The following is a 14,902-nucleotide window of genomic DNA, read 5'->3' as shown; positions in this document are numbered from 1 at the left end:
ACAGCAGAGCGATGAGACAGGGTAGGCCTACTTTACATATGGTACTTTAGACATTCTCTGGTAGGAGGAACCTTTCAGATTTTGTTAGACAATAAAATGTATTAAAATTGAAATATTTTTTATGAAGTGGTGTTTTTCAAACTTGCCACCTTAGCGTGGGCCTATTATTAGCCTACAATCAGACCTATAATTATTCCGCAAATAAAATTTATTATTAGGGTACTTTTGAAAATTTGTAAGCTTCTCCAACAACATTTTTCATTGTTGTAGGCTATTGTCCTGAAACTTTCCATATCATTATTTGTATTAGGCTATTATCACTCGATACTAGGCTAAGCCTAGGGATATAGAACCCATTTCTTATATGTGGTCCTCAGATTAACAATTAAACAACAGCCTACATGTGGCTGCAATTACTTGTTATTGTTTTTTTTATCATGAACTTGGTCTTCTGGGCTATTGTGCCTGGAGACTAGCATTGTCGATGTTATGCCAGCAGATGGTAATGTAGCTCTTTCACATCTTGAGTTTGAAAAGCCAAATGAACTGGTGAGGCATGCATGAGTGCTTGAGAGGAAGATAATATGTACAACATAAACAGTGCAGCACCAAAAACATTGTTTATTACAAATAAAGCTTTAACATTACATGCAAATGATTTCAGGCACAAGCACTGAACTTTTAAACTGATAAACTAATAGCTTAAATGAAAGGCAATCTGACAAGGTTTTTTTTTTATTTTGCCCTCCAGTCGGATGTTATTGCTGCACCCACTGAAAATCTTTACATCATTCTAATATATCAAAATTAGTAGGCACTCCAAGATCAGCAAAGTGAGAATGTCTCTCGGGTCAACTGTACACCTGACAATTTTTGTGATTACAAAAATAAATATTTCCTTTCATATTATATTAAATAAAACAATTGCAATAAAAAAAAAAAAAACTCAATAACTTCCCTTCCCTAGAAATTATTCCCATGACTTGTTAGCCTGGGTGTCTAATGACTTGTTACATTGAACATGGGCTGCAATGCTCAGACAAGCCTGATTACCCAAATAGAGGCAAGTGACTTGATCAACAAGTACTCTGGCATCAATGATCCTATGGTGCTAATGAATACTTAATACCTACATGCCCACCATTCCAGTTTTTTTACTGTCCTCTACTGCTATAGATCCTAGAAATTGTGCACAAATATCTTTATTCATCAGCTCAATTCAGAAGAGTCTTGCTTATGTTCAGCTGCACAATGCAGATCATTGTTCTGCTGTTTTATCTCCCCTTCAACACTTTCAACCACAGTCAAAGCAAACAGAGCAAAGGAAGAGAAAACTAAAAAGAAAAAGAAAGTTACACATTCAAGCATGCACGCAAGTACGCGCGCACACACAACATACACAACACACACAAACACATATACACACATACACACACACACACACACACACACACATTGCAAGAAATCCATTGAAGAAAGAGCAATGCTTTCCCACAGTCCAGAGAGGGGCATGACTGTGTTACTAAACAGACTCATGAGCAGAGGAAATGGAAGGTAAGAAGAAGCAGAAGTAGCCTACTTAGCCTGCATGCAGACTGTCTGGTGCCCTCTCAACAACAACGTTAAAAACACATATCTCTACAACTGCACATGACTCTGGCAAATTTTACAGCATACTTGTACTGTGTCACAACCGGCGCTGAGAGAATATATGTGACGGAGTAATAACATGCAACAAAATATGACTGCAGCAGAATGCTTTCATGTTTTTATGTAAACGTGAATAGTCCCACTTGAACTGTTCAACACTGTGCTTGTATCAATGAGTTGATGATGTAGTCTAACTTGTTTTCAAAATGAACTATGCCAGATGAAATAACTGGGAAGCTTTGATTTGTCATGTGGCCACACTGATTGCATGCACAGGCTTAATGGTTATTGTGGTGCTGGTGCAATAAACAGCACTCCAAAGGCCGCAGTAGAGAATCTGAAATGTTCCAACCAAAGCATATTTTCATACTGCATGGTTCATGCCAAAAGACACCCCTCTGGCACAGGGCATTCACAAATATGCTCTTTAAAGTTATAACAGTTAAATAAGCTGACAGTGCAGTCTAATGCGAGCATAATTCATCACAGATAACTGCAGTGCAACTAGATATCTGTGTGATTTTTAATCTTTATAGTTCCCAAGACAGAGCAAATTCAACAACCCTTGGATGCGAGAGAATGACAGGTATTTAAAAATAAATTTACCGTCATAACACTGAAAGATGTGACCACAATAATTTCTCAACTCAGTGAGATTTCCTATCAAGATTAGCACTGATCCTCCACCCTTTCCCCTTCCTCCATATCCAGAAATGACCTGATAACCACTCCTCTCCCATTTAGTTCTTTACCAATCAGTTGCATTGAAGATGACTCGATTGAGGCACGTCTGTGAATGTTCCTTGGCTTTGGAAGACCTCTGCGATAATGATGCCATGTATACAAGGAGGTGTGACTCAGTGGAGAGTCTAAGCTTCTTCATCACAAAACTCCTGCAATGTCCTCCAAGAGAACTGAATGGAAATCAGCAAAGAGAACACCACTAATGGCTGCTTTCCTGACATCTGTGCAGTAGATGATGTCTAGAGTATCTCATTCCAGAATGTCTGTCTCAAAAGGCACCAGGTGGTAGTAGGACAGGTTGGTGACATATGCCTCAGGCTCTTCATCACTGAGGTCAGGCTCCACAGGAAGACTCTCCGTGTCATCATACCTAAGCATAGAATAGAGGGGGAAACTGCATTAGTATTAAGTTTCACATAAAGTGATAAAAATATGACCCAAACATATAACCTCATGCATGGTCTACCAAATACAAGAGCTGTCAGTAAGCACTTTGATATTTGTTTGTGTTTGAGGTTGAGGGCCAGGGAAAAAAAGTTCTTGAAAGGTTAAAGGGAGTCTGAGTTATGAAGGCCATGGTTCAAATTCTTGATGAATGCTCCAACTCTAGGCTGACTTCCTTTACTTCCTACTCACACCCAAGGAAATGCCTCTGTGCTACTTCCTGGCCAGAAAGAGGCTCATTCACATTCGGGGACTAGACACATACATCCACATGCAAACCTAGAGGTATGCTAATGCCATGTCATGTCTCACATAACATTACCACTTTTCATGTCTATGATTTAACAGGAATCATTCAAAATATACATGAGAATGAAAACACTCACGAATGCTCAGCTGAGTCAGTCGATGAGGGTCTCTCCTTCTCCTGGGGGATGTTTTCATCAAACACAATGGTCTCCGTATTGGCTAGACAGAAGCCATTGGATCTCATGATCTCTGTAACAAGCCAGGAGCAATCCAAATCAACGAATGTATAGCATTAGCACAACTGATTCTAGTTTAACACAATATTATTATACATACAAACTGAGCACCTTCAGAAAAACAATCATACACACACACACACACACACATGTGTGACTAACCAGAGATTTTGACTGGACTTTGGAAGCAAGGCTGGATCTTGTGAACATTATCATTCCTTAGGATTTGATCAAGTGGTGAACGTTCAAAGAAAGTAAGCACAACCTCTGACCTGGAATACTAAAGAGAAAAAACAATGGTTGAGTTCCTGTTCAAAACGCATCTATTACATAACATTGAACATGGTAGGCCTAGTAAGATGCTTAAGTCTATAGGTAACCCCAAACCTCCTATCATGAATGAAATAATAATACAGCTTTATTAAGAAATCCACTCTCTTTTCTCATTCAGTATAAACTATACAAATCGACTAGCCTTTTACTCCTTAATTCATCCTTCAAATGTACCAAATTAAAGAAACAGTCCAAGACCAGTGTATTGCATACCTTCCAGGGCAAGTTGATAGCATTTTTCAATAACTTTTCCACTTCATTCAGTTTCACTTCAATGTCACTTGCTTCCTTAATCTTCACAAGCCCTGGATAACAAGAAATACCAAGGAATATAAACACACAGGTACATACTTCAATAATGAACAATAAAGGACAGTCTTGATGACCTTTCCACATAGTGCCTTATCAGATGCCACAAAGGCTCAGTGCTTTAGCAACCAGACATCCAACTGAACCAGCACCAGGAAAAACAGATGACTGACAGTTCAATAGCGCTAACCTTTTGCTTCACAATATCCATTTGAAAACAGAAAAGTCCAGATTCTCTTCAGGTGACACAATAGTGAACAATCGGCAGTACCAGCTGATACAGATTTTGGATATGGGATTGTTTTCTGACACAGTTGCATATTGTAAGCAGCAAACTTAAGTACACCAACTATGCATATCTCTATGGGGTCTCGCAAAATGTTCCTTGGGACTAGGTTTTTGACACTAGGATGCCAATCAGTTTGTCGTCTGAAATGTTTGACTGCTGATCTATACATAATAATAATAATAATAATAATAATAATAATAATAATAATAATAATAACAATAATACATTTTGAGGCTAACGCAGCAAGTTGCAGTATAGGCTTTGCTAAAAAATGCTTAGGCCCTGTTGATGTGGACTCCAAGCGGTTAGCCTTAGTATGTTCTTAGTATCTATTGTAATTATGTACAGTTGTTTAAGGAACACAACGACCGGAAAACTGGCAGCCTTAACCTTTAACTCCCTCCAAGCACGTCATATGGTAACAGTGGCAAGGAAAAACTCCCATATTCCTGGAAGAAACCTTGATGGCTTCTGCAATGACACTGACATGATTCAGACTAACACACAGAGAGCTGAGTGTTCAGACGAAAGCTATGACCTCACAGATCCCTATGGTCATGCTGAAGATGAGTGATGACGATAACAATGACGTTAATACAGGGGGAGCAGAACTCATTCTGAATCAGCCCTCTAAGCCACACAAACAAAAAAACCTCAGTAGGACCTCGGCAGAGAATGGATTTTGGAGGGATAGAAGCATCCTACACCTTTCATGATGACATTACCCCTATGGCTGGTGAAAAGATAAAAGATACTCTCCACCAAAAGGGAGAAATTCAACATCAGTTCAACATGATTTTCTCTGAAAATATGCATTTTTTTCTATAATTATGAATGATGCTTTCCTGGTGCATTTCAATAAAAATAGTTTGCCAAGGTAACCAGGCAAAGTGTTGACCAATGTGAGTATGTTGTATTCATTAAACATAGGAGGGGTAAATGGTGCTGGTGATACAAAACAAAAACACAGGTGTTTGGCAGAGACGTTAATCCTCTCTCCAAAATACAAGTTTGTTTATTCACGCTAGTGGATACAGCTTATTAAAGTCTGGACACAGGTGTCTCCTCTGGTGGTAGTCAGACATTATCAACAGGAGCCAAGACAAAAACAATTATTGCTGTTTGGACAACAGTGAAACAGATAACTGGGACCTCTATATATTGGTTGGTTTACATTTATAGCAAAACATGCTCTTTCTTAAAAACAACAACAACCAACAAATCAGAAACAGCTGCATCCCCAGTTAAAACTTCCTGAGGAACAAGCATTTTCCTGTACATCCTTCAATCTACTGCCCTAATGTGGAAGGAAAACGTTTAGAATGTCCTACCTTTTTCTATGTGTGTGTCTGAACTTGAATTTGAACTTGGGTTTGGTGTGTGAGTGTAGACTGTATGAATTATATTCTATCCACTTTAATCATTTAACAACTCTAGTCTGTCTACATTTCAGCGTCTCTCTACATTCTACTCTGACCTAAGCTACCCTGATCGACCAAAATTAGAGGTGGACAAGTGTTGGTAAAGTGAATGAAAAACTATCGGTCTTAGCTTATCTTTAAACCACCTGGAATAGGTTTATCAAAGTAACAACTGTCATTCAAAACTGTCTTCCTTATTTGCACATTCATATGGCTTGCTTTGTATACATATATATTACCAATTACATGCAGACTTTGTACATTACATAACTTCCATCTCACAACCTGTAAGTTATGCTCCATAAAGGCCAACCTTTCCAAAACAGAACACAATGAATAATTAGGTGAGCTTTACGCTGATTGGGGGGAGGGGATTGGTTTGTGTGTCTGTTCACGTCACACTCTTTGTTCAGGTTTGCCCGTTTTTCATGGTAATTTCAAAGTCCAAGATTTGCATAGGAGGAAACAACCGTGTTTCCGGTTCACAGTAGGTTTGAGGCCATGCACCGGACTCTCACCGAACATCTTCAACAAATCCAGCGGTGTTTTCATTCTATGTCTGCTTTAAACATGTATTCCTTTCAATTTTCTTATGTAGTTGTTGCACCATGCTGTCACCTTCTTTGCAGCTACAGTATATTTGGTAACACTTTACTTGACAGTATTGACAAAAGGTGACATGACACTGTCATGAACACATGACACATGAAACCTAACCCTAATCCTAATCCTAACCTCTAATCCTAAACCATACCCTATCCCTAACCCTTACCCTAATCCTAACCCTAACCCTAAACCTAACCCTAATCCTAACCTTATCTTGTTATGACAAAAACTGAATGTCACTTAATAACAGAAGCGTTATGTCATAAACGTTTATGACTTGTTTATGACACGTTCATGACAGTGTCATGTCACTCTTATGTCGATACTGTCAAGTAAAGTGTAACCGTATTTTTCTCATATCATCAGATCAAGTGTGCTGGAGACATGCATGAAAAGCATGAAAAACCTGCGGTTCCTCTCGTGAGCAGGATTACCATTGCAACAACACATCATCAGTAGGGTCAAACTAAGCTGTCTCACGACGGGTGCTCATGCTAACTCTGGTAAACAGTAGCACTGTTTCTAAACCTTCTAAAACTGTATAAAATGGTTACTTTCATATCATAATGTTGAAAAGTACAATAACTACAACAAATGACAGTTTTCTTAATTCTGTGTGCAGATACTTTTATTTAAAATGTTTTTTGCATTATGCATGCATTCAAAGACATAATTGAGAACCACAGAAAATGCAGATCATGAAGGCTGACGAAGAAGGAACTATATCTGTTTGGTCATATCCTTCTTTCTGTTAGTTTCGGTGTGTTTAACTGTCTGACTATCTGTCATTTCTTTTTGGTGTGTAGATTCATACAAGTTGACTTAAGAAATCATAGCTTCATTGACACTAGACCACATATCTCAATTGAGATTAAGAGTGGGTCTGGAAAGGCTTCATTGACTTACAACTTCCAGGGGCATAACTAGCAGTGAATTTAAACTTAAATTGGTGCATTAAACTCTTACCAAATCGTTTCAGAAGTGCTGCAATCAAATCTTGTAAACAAAAGTTTTAAATGCAGTTGTTTACTCAAATCCAAAGAAAGTCCACATCTGTTTAACCCTGTTGCCATCAGCATAGCCATTGGTTGTTTTGAATGCATTGCTCTATCTGTCATCACACAAAGCCCATTATCAATGGTGTATGTGATTGGTGCCTGGGTTTTTGTAATATTGGAAGTGGGTGTCAATTGCTGCCTTGCCAGACTAACCTGCAGAGCGAATTCAAATTCACAATATGAGTGTAGAATGAACACTGCTAAATAGCTTTCTCCATTGCTCAGCTGACATCATTACAGTAATAATAAACTTGATTCTGACGATATCACCATCTAGAAATTCATCCAAACCCATAGCACTCAACAACTTAAATGTCCTCGGAATATGATTGTGCCGATAAATTTCATATCCGTGACATGGTACAACCATCCACTTCCTCTCTTACATCACTGTCAATTACACAAGCCATGTCCATTCTCCACACACACCCTCAGAATGTCACATCTGCTTGGTGCGCAGGTCTGCTGAGAAACTCTGTGAGATGGATAAAAATAGGATCCTACTCCCTCTCTCCTGCTAGGCCTACTCATCCCAGCACTGTGTGCCACTCTCTGCTGATGACATCAGCCTAAAAAGTGTTGTGTCTGGCCCAGTTGCCTAGCAAGGCCCCAGTAGCAGAAAAACAAGAGCCATGCTGTAAGAATAGTGTAGGAGATGAGCTATCCCTGCTTGGAAATGTTAACATTGATTAAACATTGATTTAAACACACTCACTCACTCATTCAGTCACACATGCACACAGAGAATGTGGTTTTAAAAAATGAAGAAGCCTTTGAAAACATGCGACAGTGAGTCATTGTCATTATTTCACTACAATAGTTGGCCTATGAATATCCTATGGAGTGGACATGATGGTACACTGCTGTGGCCATAAAAGGCTGTTTGGTGTTATTTCAAAAACTACACCTTGGCTGGCTGGGCACAGACAAAAGCAGAGGTGCAGAAGTTGAGACTGATTGGTGCAGTGGCATACGCTTTACATTCTGCCAGCCGCAGATAAGCCCACTGGAAGGCGTCCAGAGCATGCACCACATTGATAACCAACTGAAAACAATACTACAATCAGGTGCAAGTCAAGAAATATTTGCTATCAGCCTGTTAAATCAAATCATTTGTAAATGTAATGGCAGAGGTATAAATTAAGAGTGTGATTACATTTTGAAAGATGTCTTTATTGCATATTAAGAGAAATTACTATCAAAACAGCTTATTCTACACTTTGATAGGCTATTATCCTAGATAATTATTTATTCCCATGCCATTTCTTTATTTATAACATTCATGCCAGTTGTAGAATGATCACTTTTAACTTAAAAATATATGTAGATAGTAGTAAATAAAGACAGGTATAAATGCCGAATAAGATTTGAATGGGTAGATCGGTATTAGGTAAGGTCTGCATTGTCGCCTTGGATAAAAGTGTCTGCCAAATCCCATAACCATAACCATAAGAAATTGTATGAAATTCCTTGTAGACTCTACAAGTATAGAGACCTTGTGAATTGAGTCATTGCTATACTCCTTGATATTAAAATAGTTAATCATGAATGCCTGTTTGCTGTCAAGTCTTACTCGCCTTAATCACCCAAATGATTACGAGAGATACTGTAATTTTCCATAGTGCTTGTTGAGACGCAGTGCAGGCATTGACTCAACCTGTGACTAATAATCATGTCTTTATGAAATATTGGTGCTGTGATTGATCAGAGAGTGGTCAGGGTCTACAGTGAAGCACACGTCAGCAGGAAATTGAAAGACTGGACTGGCATCCCTATAATTGAATAATGAAGACTTACCATGATCATGCTCGGTGTGTAGCCTTACAACAAAATGCTACACAGTCCAAGGAGGGGAGCATCTGTACTGATTGTCACACTATAGATAATCATCATAGTCAGGCAAAATGGCTGAAATGTCCACCTTCACTGAACAGTATCTTAATATTGCAAACTGCATTGCACATAACATACAGTGAAAAAATGTACTGGTTCAAAGAAAGAAAGGAAAGGTGTGTAACAGCGTGAAACCACCAGCCGTGTAATGCTGCATTACCTACTGTATACCTGTTTGTTCTCTTCTGTTAAAGTGTGTGTGTCTGTGCCTATATACATTTAACATGAGTATTTTATTTCTAGCAAGACAGAATGTGTCAAATTGAGATCAAATTACTTTTGTAAGACCTACTACATGACTCAAGGGCCTCTGTGGCTCATAGACAAGACATGGTTCAAAGCCATGTTTAAACTCCCAAGTGAAGGTCTGAAATATATGGCTTATATTTACCCCTGTGAAAACTGTTTCTGAAACAGTATAACAGTAACTCACCTGCTGGTGCCAAGTAGGCAGATGAGTTCATGTTACTAATGAACTCATCTGCCTACTTGGCACCAGCAGGTGAGTAATTTTTTTGGGGTGTAGACCAATAAGGCAGAACACAGAACGCATTTCGCACTGGTAGCCTATACCCAGGGCATCAAAATCCACAGAATTATCTGGGGATAGGTTGACTTGAACATATAGGACAACTAATTTATCTACATACCGGTAATCAAGGCGGACAGCTTACCTTCTATTAGTGGTGACTTCGACAGGGTTCGTCTGTCCTCAGGGAAGCATTCCAAAAGCCTTTTCAATAATCTTCCAAAATCGGAGTAACTTCTATGCAAGTATAAAACATTTCTATCTGACCACTCAGTCCTAATTTCAAAGAATTCCTCTTCCTCGCCCCGCTGATTTATAATAAGTCTCCGGATTCCGTTAACCCAACAATCTTTCACAAACATGTTTGCCAAAGACGTGCCCTCGAATATCGCCGATGCCATTCCTCAGCCGTCAATCCCACATTGTGAGTGTAGTTGGCAGTCTCTTGTCAAACTAAATAATCAAAACAGTCATGCCCACTCGGCAAGGCGCGGTCGGGGCTTCGTTGCAATTTAACTAACCAGTTGAATGCGAGACATAAAAGTGAAGTTCCACCTATGACTAAGCTAATTATATCGACGTTTTATGCTTTGGAGACGCAATGGTCAGTGCAGTTAGGCCTATTATAAACGTGGCACTATCCGTGACAGCCTTTGACCAAGTAAAAAAAATCGATATTTTAAAACAAATCGGAAATTACACATTACAAGGTTTGCTTGAGACTATTAGGCTATTCCAGCATATCCTTTGATCTCTGCTCCTTGATGTCGGATTGAAATGTATAGGCTAAAAAGCGCGACCACTGTTCGTCAGGATTTCTCAGCATATCTCACTTTCAAATATATTCCACAGTTCTACCAGCAGTCGAAGCTTCATGAGCGTTGTGTTGCTGCTGGTCACAGAGACAACTTTATGGCTTCCTTTGCAGGAGTCAACATTCCCCCTCCCCTGCTTCCTTCTCTCTCCCAGTTGACTCTCCCCAACGCAACGCTATGTAAGGAATGCAACTCCCTGCATTAGCCTACTGCATTGTCCAGTGTGAAAAGTTTACTTGGAGTGTAAAAGGGAAAACGCAAATGAGTAGGGGGGGGGGGGGCTATCAGGACGATATGGCTACAGTTTGTAGTAATCCAGTATAATAAAATGTGTTGCCTTCTAAAAATCGTAGGTGCTGCTCCTCAGTGATGTAGTGATTGCTCTCAAGTAATTCCCTCCACACCAAACTAAACCATAAGTAAACCGTTACCGGTACCGTTGCACAATTTCCATTGGCTACTCACTGATAAAAATCAAGCAACCAGGGGCCTCATGTACAAAGACTTGCGTGGTGGATTTCATACTAAAACATTGCGTACGTGCAAACCTGAAAAGTAGCGTATAGCCTACGCACAAAAAATCCTGAAACTGTGCGTAGGCAGCACTCCATACAGATTTTTCACGCACAAGCATTACACTCCACCCTCTCTCCTCCCTCAATCACACTCATTTTAATATGCTAACTAGAAGGCCACTCGAGAGCGCAGACCTCCGCGCAGACAAAATAGCCTATCCCGCAATATTTATAACAAGGAAAACTCATTTGTGGATCCTTTCATACTCGAACCTGCTCCAAAGTTTAATAATTGAAATCATCAAATTAATAAAAAAAGGGGTTCTCTCCAGCGAATGCGAGGTAAAAGTGTTTATCCGACGAAATGTCAAGAATCTAACGTCTTTATCATCTGTAATTAATAATAATTTAAAAAGTAGTGGCAGAGCGTAGCAGTGGTTAGCTAGGGTCAGAGACCGTGGCAGAATTATTGGTCAGTCTAGGTGACAGTCGCATAACTGGGTTTGATGCATTTGAACCATTACAACACAACTGCATTAATTAAAAAAAAAACATTAAATCAATCGTGTCCAAGTAGGCTACCACTCGAGGTGGAATAAACGAAGTTGATCCAGGCCACATCGCCACAACATTACGATTTCTGGATCATATCCCTATATTTGCACACAAGTGTGACAACAATAATGCGAATGCTTCGAGGAAAGTCAAAGTATCCTTTGCAGTCAATCACACTAAGGGAAATAGCTTATATCCGCGCTTATTAGTCAGCCTATCTATTCTATCTATATATATGTGTAGGCTATAGGTTTCACATTCCCTTTTAATTCGTATCCTCTAATAAGTCTACAGTTGTCATTATAGATAGGTTGTTGCATATCTTAGTAGAATTTGAGCATGTTGCATGTCCAAATATAGAAACATAGGCCTACTTTCGAAGTGTTATAATTTTTAATAACCCACGTTTCACAATATACTGTGCAAATAAAGGCCTAGACTTGCGATCAACTAATTTTGTTGCGCTGCATTGCCTCTAAGTGTCGCCAACTGACGATACACATTGGAAATGTGCGTACGCCAGACATGAAGTTTGCGTGGAGGACCGCACATTCTCACGTTCAAGTCACTCTTCACATCCGGACGTGAGCGTGAGAAGTGGCGTACGCAGCATTTTTGTGCGTACACAAAACGCTCATCACATCTTGCAGGCTGCCTTGCAATGTTTCGTTGTTGAAATGTTTGTAAATTATTAACAGTGGAAATCACAAAATCTTCATGGAAATATATTAAAATGTAGCATATTGATGTTTCCTTCACGTCATAAATCATGACACACTGCTCTCCCTTACATAAAAGTATCTAAGCTGCTTTTAGTAACAAATATTGGTATTGATATTGGTATTGCAATGCTGGCCCTATTACCTGGTATCGGCCCTATTTACTTGGTATCGGATCGAAACCAAAAAAAGTATCGCACACCACTAGCCTATGGGGTTAAGCCTGATGAGCCAGACAGGTGCGTCTAGATTTCTAGGCTAGGGCTAAGGCCCACCACAGGTCAAACCAAAATGCCCAGAGGCACCCTGACCTATGGTTATTGTGAAATAGGCTACATACATTATAGGCTATAACAGGGGTGTTATACCACATTTTTTCTATTGAATTCAATAACATTCCTGAACATCTCAGGTTGACAGACGGGGTTTTCTGTGGTTACCTATGTTTTAAATTACTTTTGGGCTTTTCATGTTTGTGGATGGTACAACAGGCCATAGGCCTACATGACGTTTTGGTCATATCATTTTGGTCATGTTAAATTATTGGGTTACTTTTTGACAGCTCATAATCACGTTTCTGAGAGAAAGAGAGAGAGAGAGAGAGAGAGAGAGAGAGAGAGAAAGAGAGAGATGTAGTTTTCAATGGTTTGTGTTTGTATAGGTAGGTTAGATTCATTTTGATTGCGTGAAGTGAAAGGGAGGTAAGGTACACCTTTCATGTCAGTTTTTAAGGACATTCATTAGGTAATCGTGTGGGGCGGAACACCTGAAATAATGTGTGCATGCTATTACAACACAGCTTCTCTAACTGTATCACCCAAAACACATCGGTTTGGAACCAACTTTATTAGTGGCAGATTTGCTGCAGTTGGCCTTTAGACAAAAACTCTTAACGTTGCACAATTACAGTACATTTCCACACCACTGTTTCTATTTAGAGCTACATTTGTGCCAGTTCTAACAGTGCAGCTGTAACTCATCACTGTCCTCTCTCCTGTCTCCTTCCCTCCAATAATGAGCTGTCAGTGGAATCTGAAAAGTGATGTCATCCATATATAGATTTGCCATATAATTGTGGAGGGAACTGAGTGGTTTTGAATCTCGTATTTCCATCATGAAAATAAACTAATTCCCAGCAGCACTCTCCAAGACTTCCAGTTCCACTTCCAGGTCCTTCAGTTCCAGTTATACTGTGATGTTTGTTTATGTTTACTTAGAAGATGCTTTTATCTAAAGTGACTTGCATAACAATAACCATTACATTCATATTGAACATTTCTGATTTAAAGTTAAGTCAATTAAAATCAAAACATTTTCAATAATTTCCAATTATTGTAAAAAACAACTAATTAGTTAGCAGCAAGGTAAAAATATGAGAAATTCATAAACTATGATAACAGTTAGAGCGCTGATAATAAGCATGTTTGGCCTGGTATAGCTGACCGTGCATGGTGCTGGTTTTCCTAAAAAGCAAGTCTACTGACACCCTATGAATAATTTGAGTTCAGTGAAATGAAGGAGAATGGGACTAAGGTTTATAATGCCCAGAGTAGTGGACAGGTAAGAAGTGTCCACTACTCTGGGCATTATAAGTGTATATATTAAGTGTAAATCTCCCAAAAAGGGAAGCAGGGTGACTGATGGCTATCATTAATCCTTATTACTTATTTAAATCCTCTTTGAACACAAGGCTGTGATTATCTGCCTCTGTCTGGTCCTATTCTAGGCAACATGTTGTGTCTCACCCCAAGTTTTCAAGCCATTTTCAATTCTGAAGTCAGTTCCTTACAAGGTTGTTTTTGGCCTCCGTTGTTTCCTCTTTCCAGATGGTGTCTATCTCAAGGCTTATTCAAGGACGCTGTCCATTCTAAGGACACGTCCGAGCCATTGGAGCCATCCTTTCAACTTTTTAAGCCAGCTCAACCAATAATTCAGTTGCTCCACATAGTGAATATTTTCAGGTATAGTTATATTTCTTATGTAGAACATGTTCCACCATTTTGTTTGCAAAGAGTCTTGCCTGGAGTTAAATATGGACATGGCAAGTATTTTTCAATGCATTTGAATTAAAACACCATTCTTCTTAAGGTGCCTTCAGTTGTTTCACTTAATTATGGGGTGCCAGTTACTGCACATCTGAAAATTGTTTGAAGCATTAGAGCATCTATTAGTAATCCATCAGAATGGCCCATCAGATGGAGATTTCTTCAGATGTATTAGTGAAGGGTTGACCATGGCTTGGACATTACAGAGGGAACATGATCTACACTATACAGCATCCACACATTTGACAATCTACACTGAGCTCGATAAAGGTTTGTGGAGCAATTCTCCCTCACTGATTTTCCAATATCCTGTCTGGTACCACACATAAATCCCATTATACTTATGTGACCATGTGCTGGCCATTCTCCTACAGGCAACACAGACTACACATTCCCTATTGCCAAGAGCTATGTTTTTTGCTTCAGGCTCTTCAAACCATACAGAGGCTATAAAATGCAAAATAAAAGATATGGCAAGAACAGAAACAGAGC

The 14,902-nt window shown here is 39.2% G+C and overlaps 1 protein-coding gene across 1 annotated transcript; it reads right to left on the bottom strand.

Moving 5' to 3' along the window:
• Positions 1-604: 604 nt before the first annotated feature.
• On the bottom strand, positions 605-10,805 carry pxdc1b (PX domain containing 1b). Its single transcript, XM_076290407.1, has 5 exons — positions 9,907-10,805; positions 3,870-3,961; positions 3,486-3,603; positions 3,225-3,336; positions 605-2,764 (listed from the first exon to the last, which is right to left on the bottom strand). Exons 1-5 carry the CDS (start codon positions 10,160-10,162, stop codon positions 2,644-2,646), a joined length of 699 nt encoding a protein of 232 aa, XP_076146522.1. The 5' UTR covers positions 10,163-10,805; the 3' UTR covers positions 605-2,643.
• Between the last annotated feature and the right edge of the window lie 4,097 nt (positions 10,806-14,902).

The sequence above is a fragment of the Alosa pseudoharengus genome, unplaced genomic scaffold (genome assembly GCF_046254945.1).
Source record: "Alosa pseudoharengus isolate Yale_2024_CS ecotype anadromous, Long Island Sound unplaced genomic scaffold, YU_APseudo_1.1 YU_APseudo_1.1_scf_18, whole genome shotgun sequence".
In the NCBI taxonomy this organism is placed as follows: domain Eukaryota; kingdom Metazoa; phylum Chordata; class Actinopteri; order Clupeiformes; family Clupeidae; genus Alosa; species Alosa pseudoharengus.
The sequence above is the reverse complement of the archived record's forward strand: the minus strand, read 5'-3'. Positions and strand labels throughout refer to the sequence as shown.

Bases quoted from the DNA above. Each gene is read 5' to 3' on its own strand.
- pxdc1b (XM_076290407.1), bottom strand. From the start codon at position 10,162: ATGGCATCGGCGATATTCGAGGGCACGTCTTTGGCAAACATGTTTGTG. The intron at 3,962-9,906 runs GTAAGCTGTCCG...CTTGTTATCCAG, and splicing joins GAAGTCACCACTAATAGAAG to GGCTTGTGAAGATTAAGGAA. The intron at 3,337-3,485 runs GTTAGTCACACA...GGCTTGTTACAG, and splicing joins AAGTCCAGTCAAAATCTCTG to AGATCATGAGATCCAATGGC.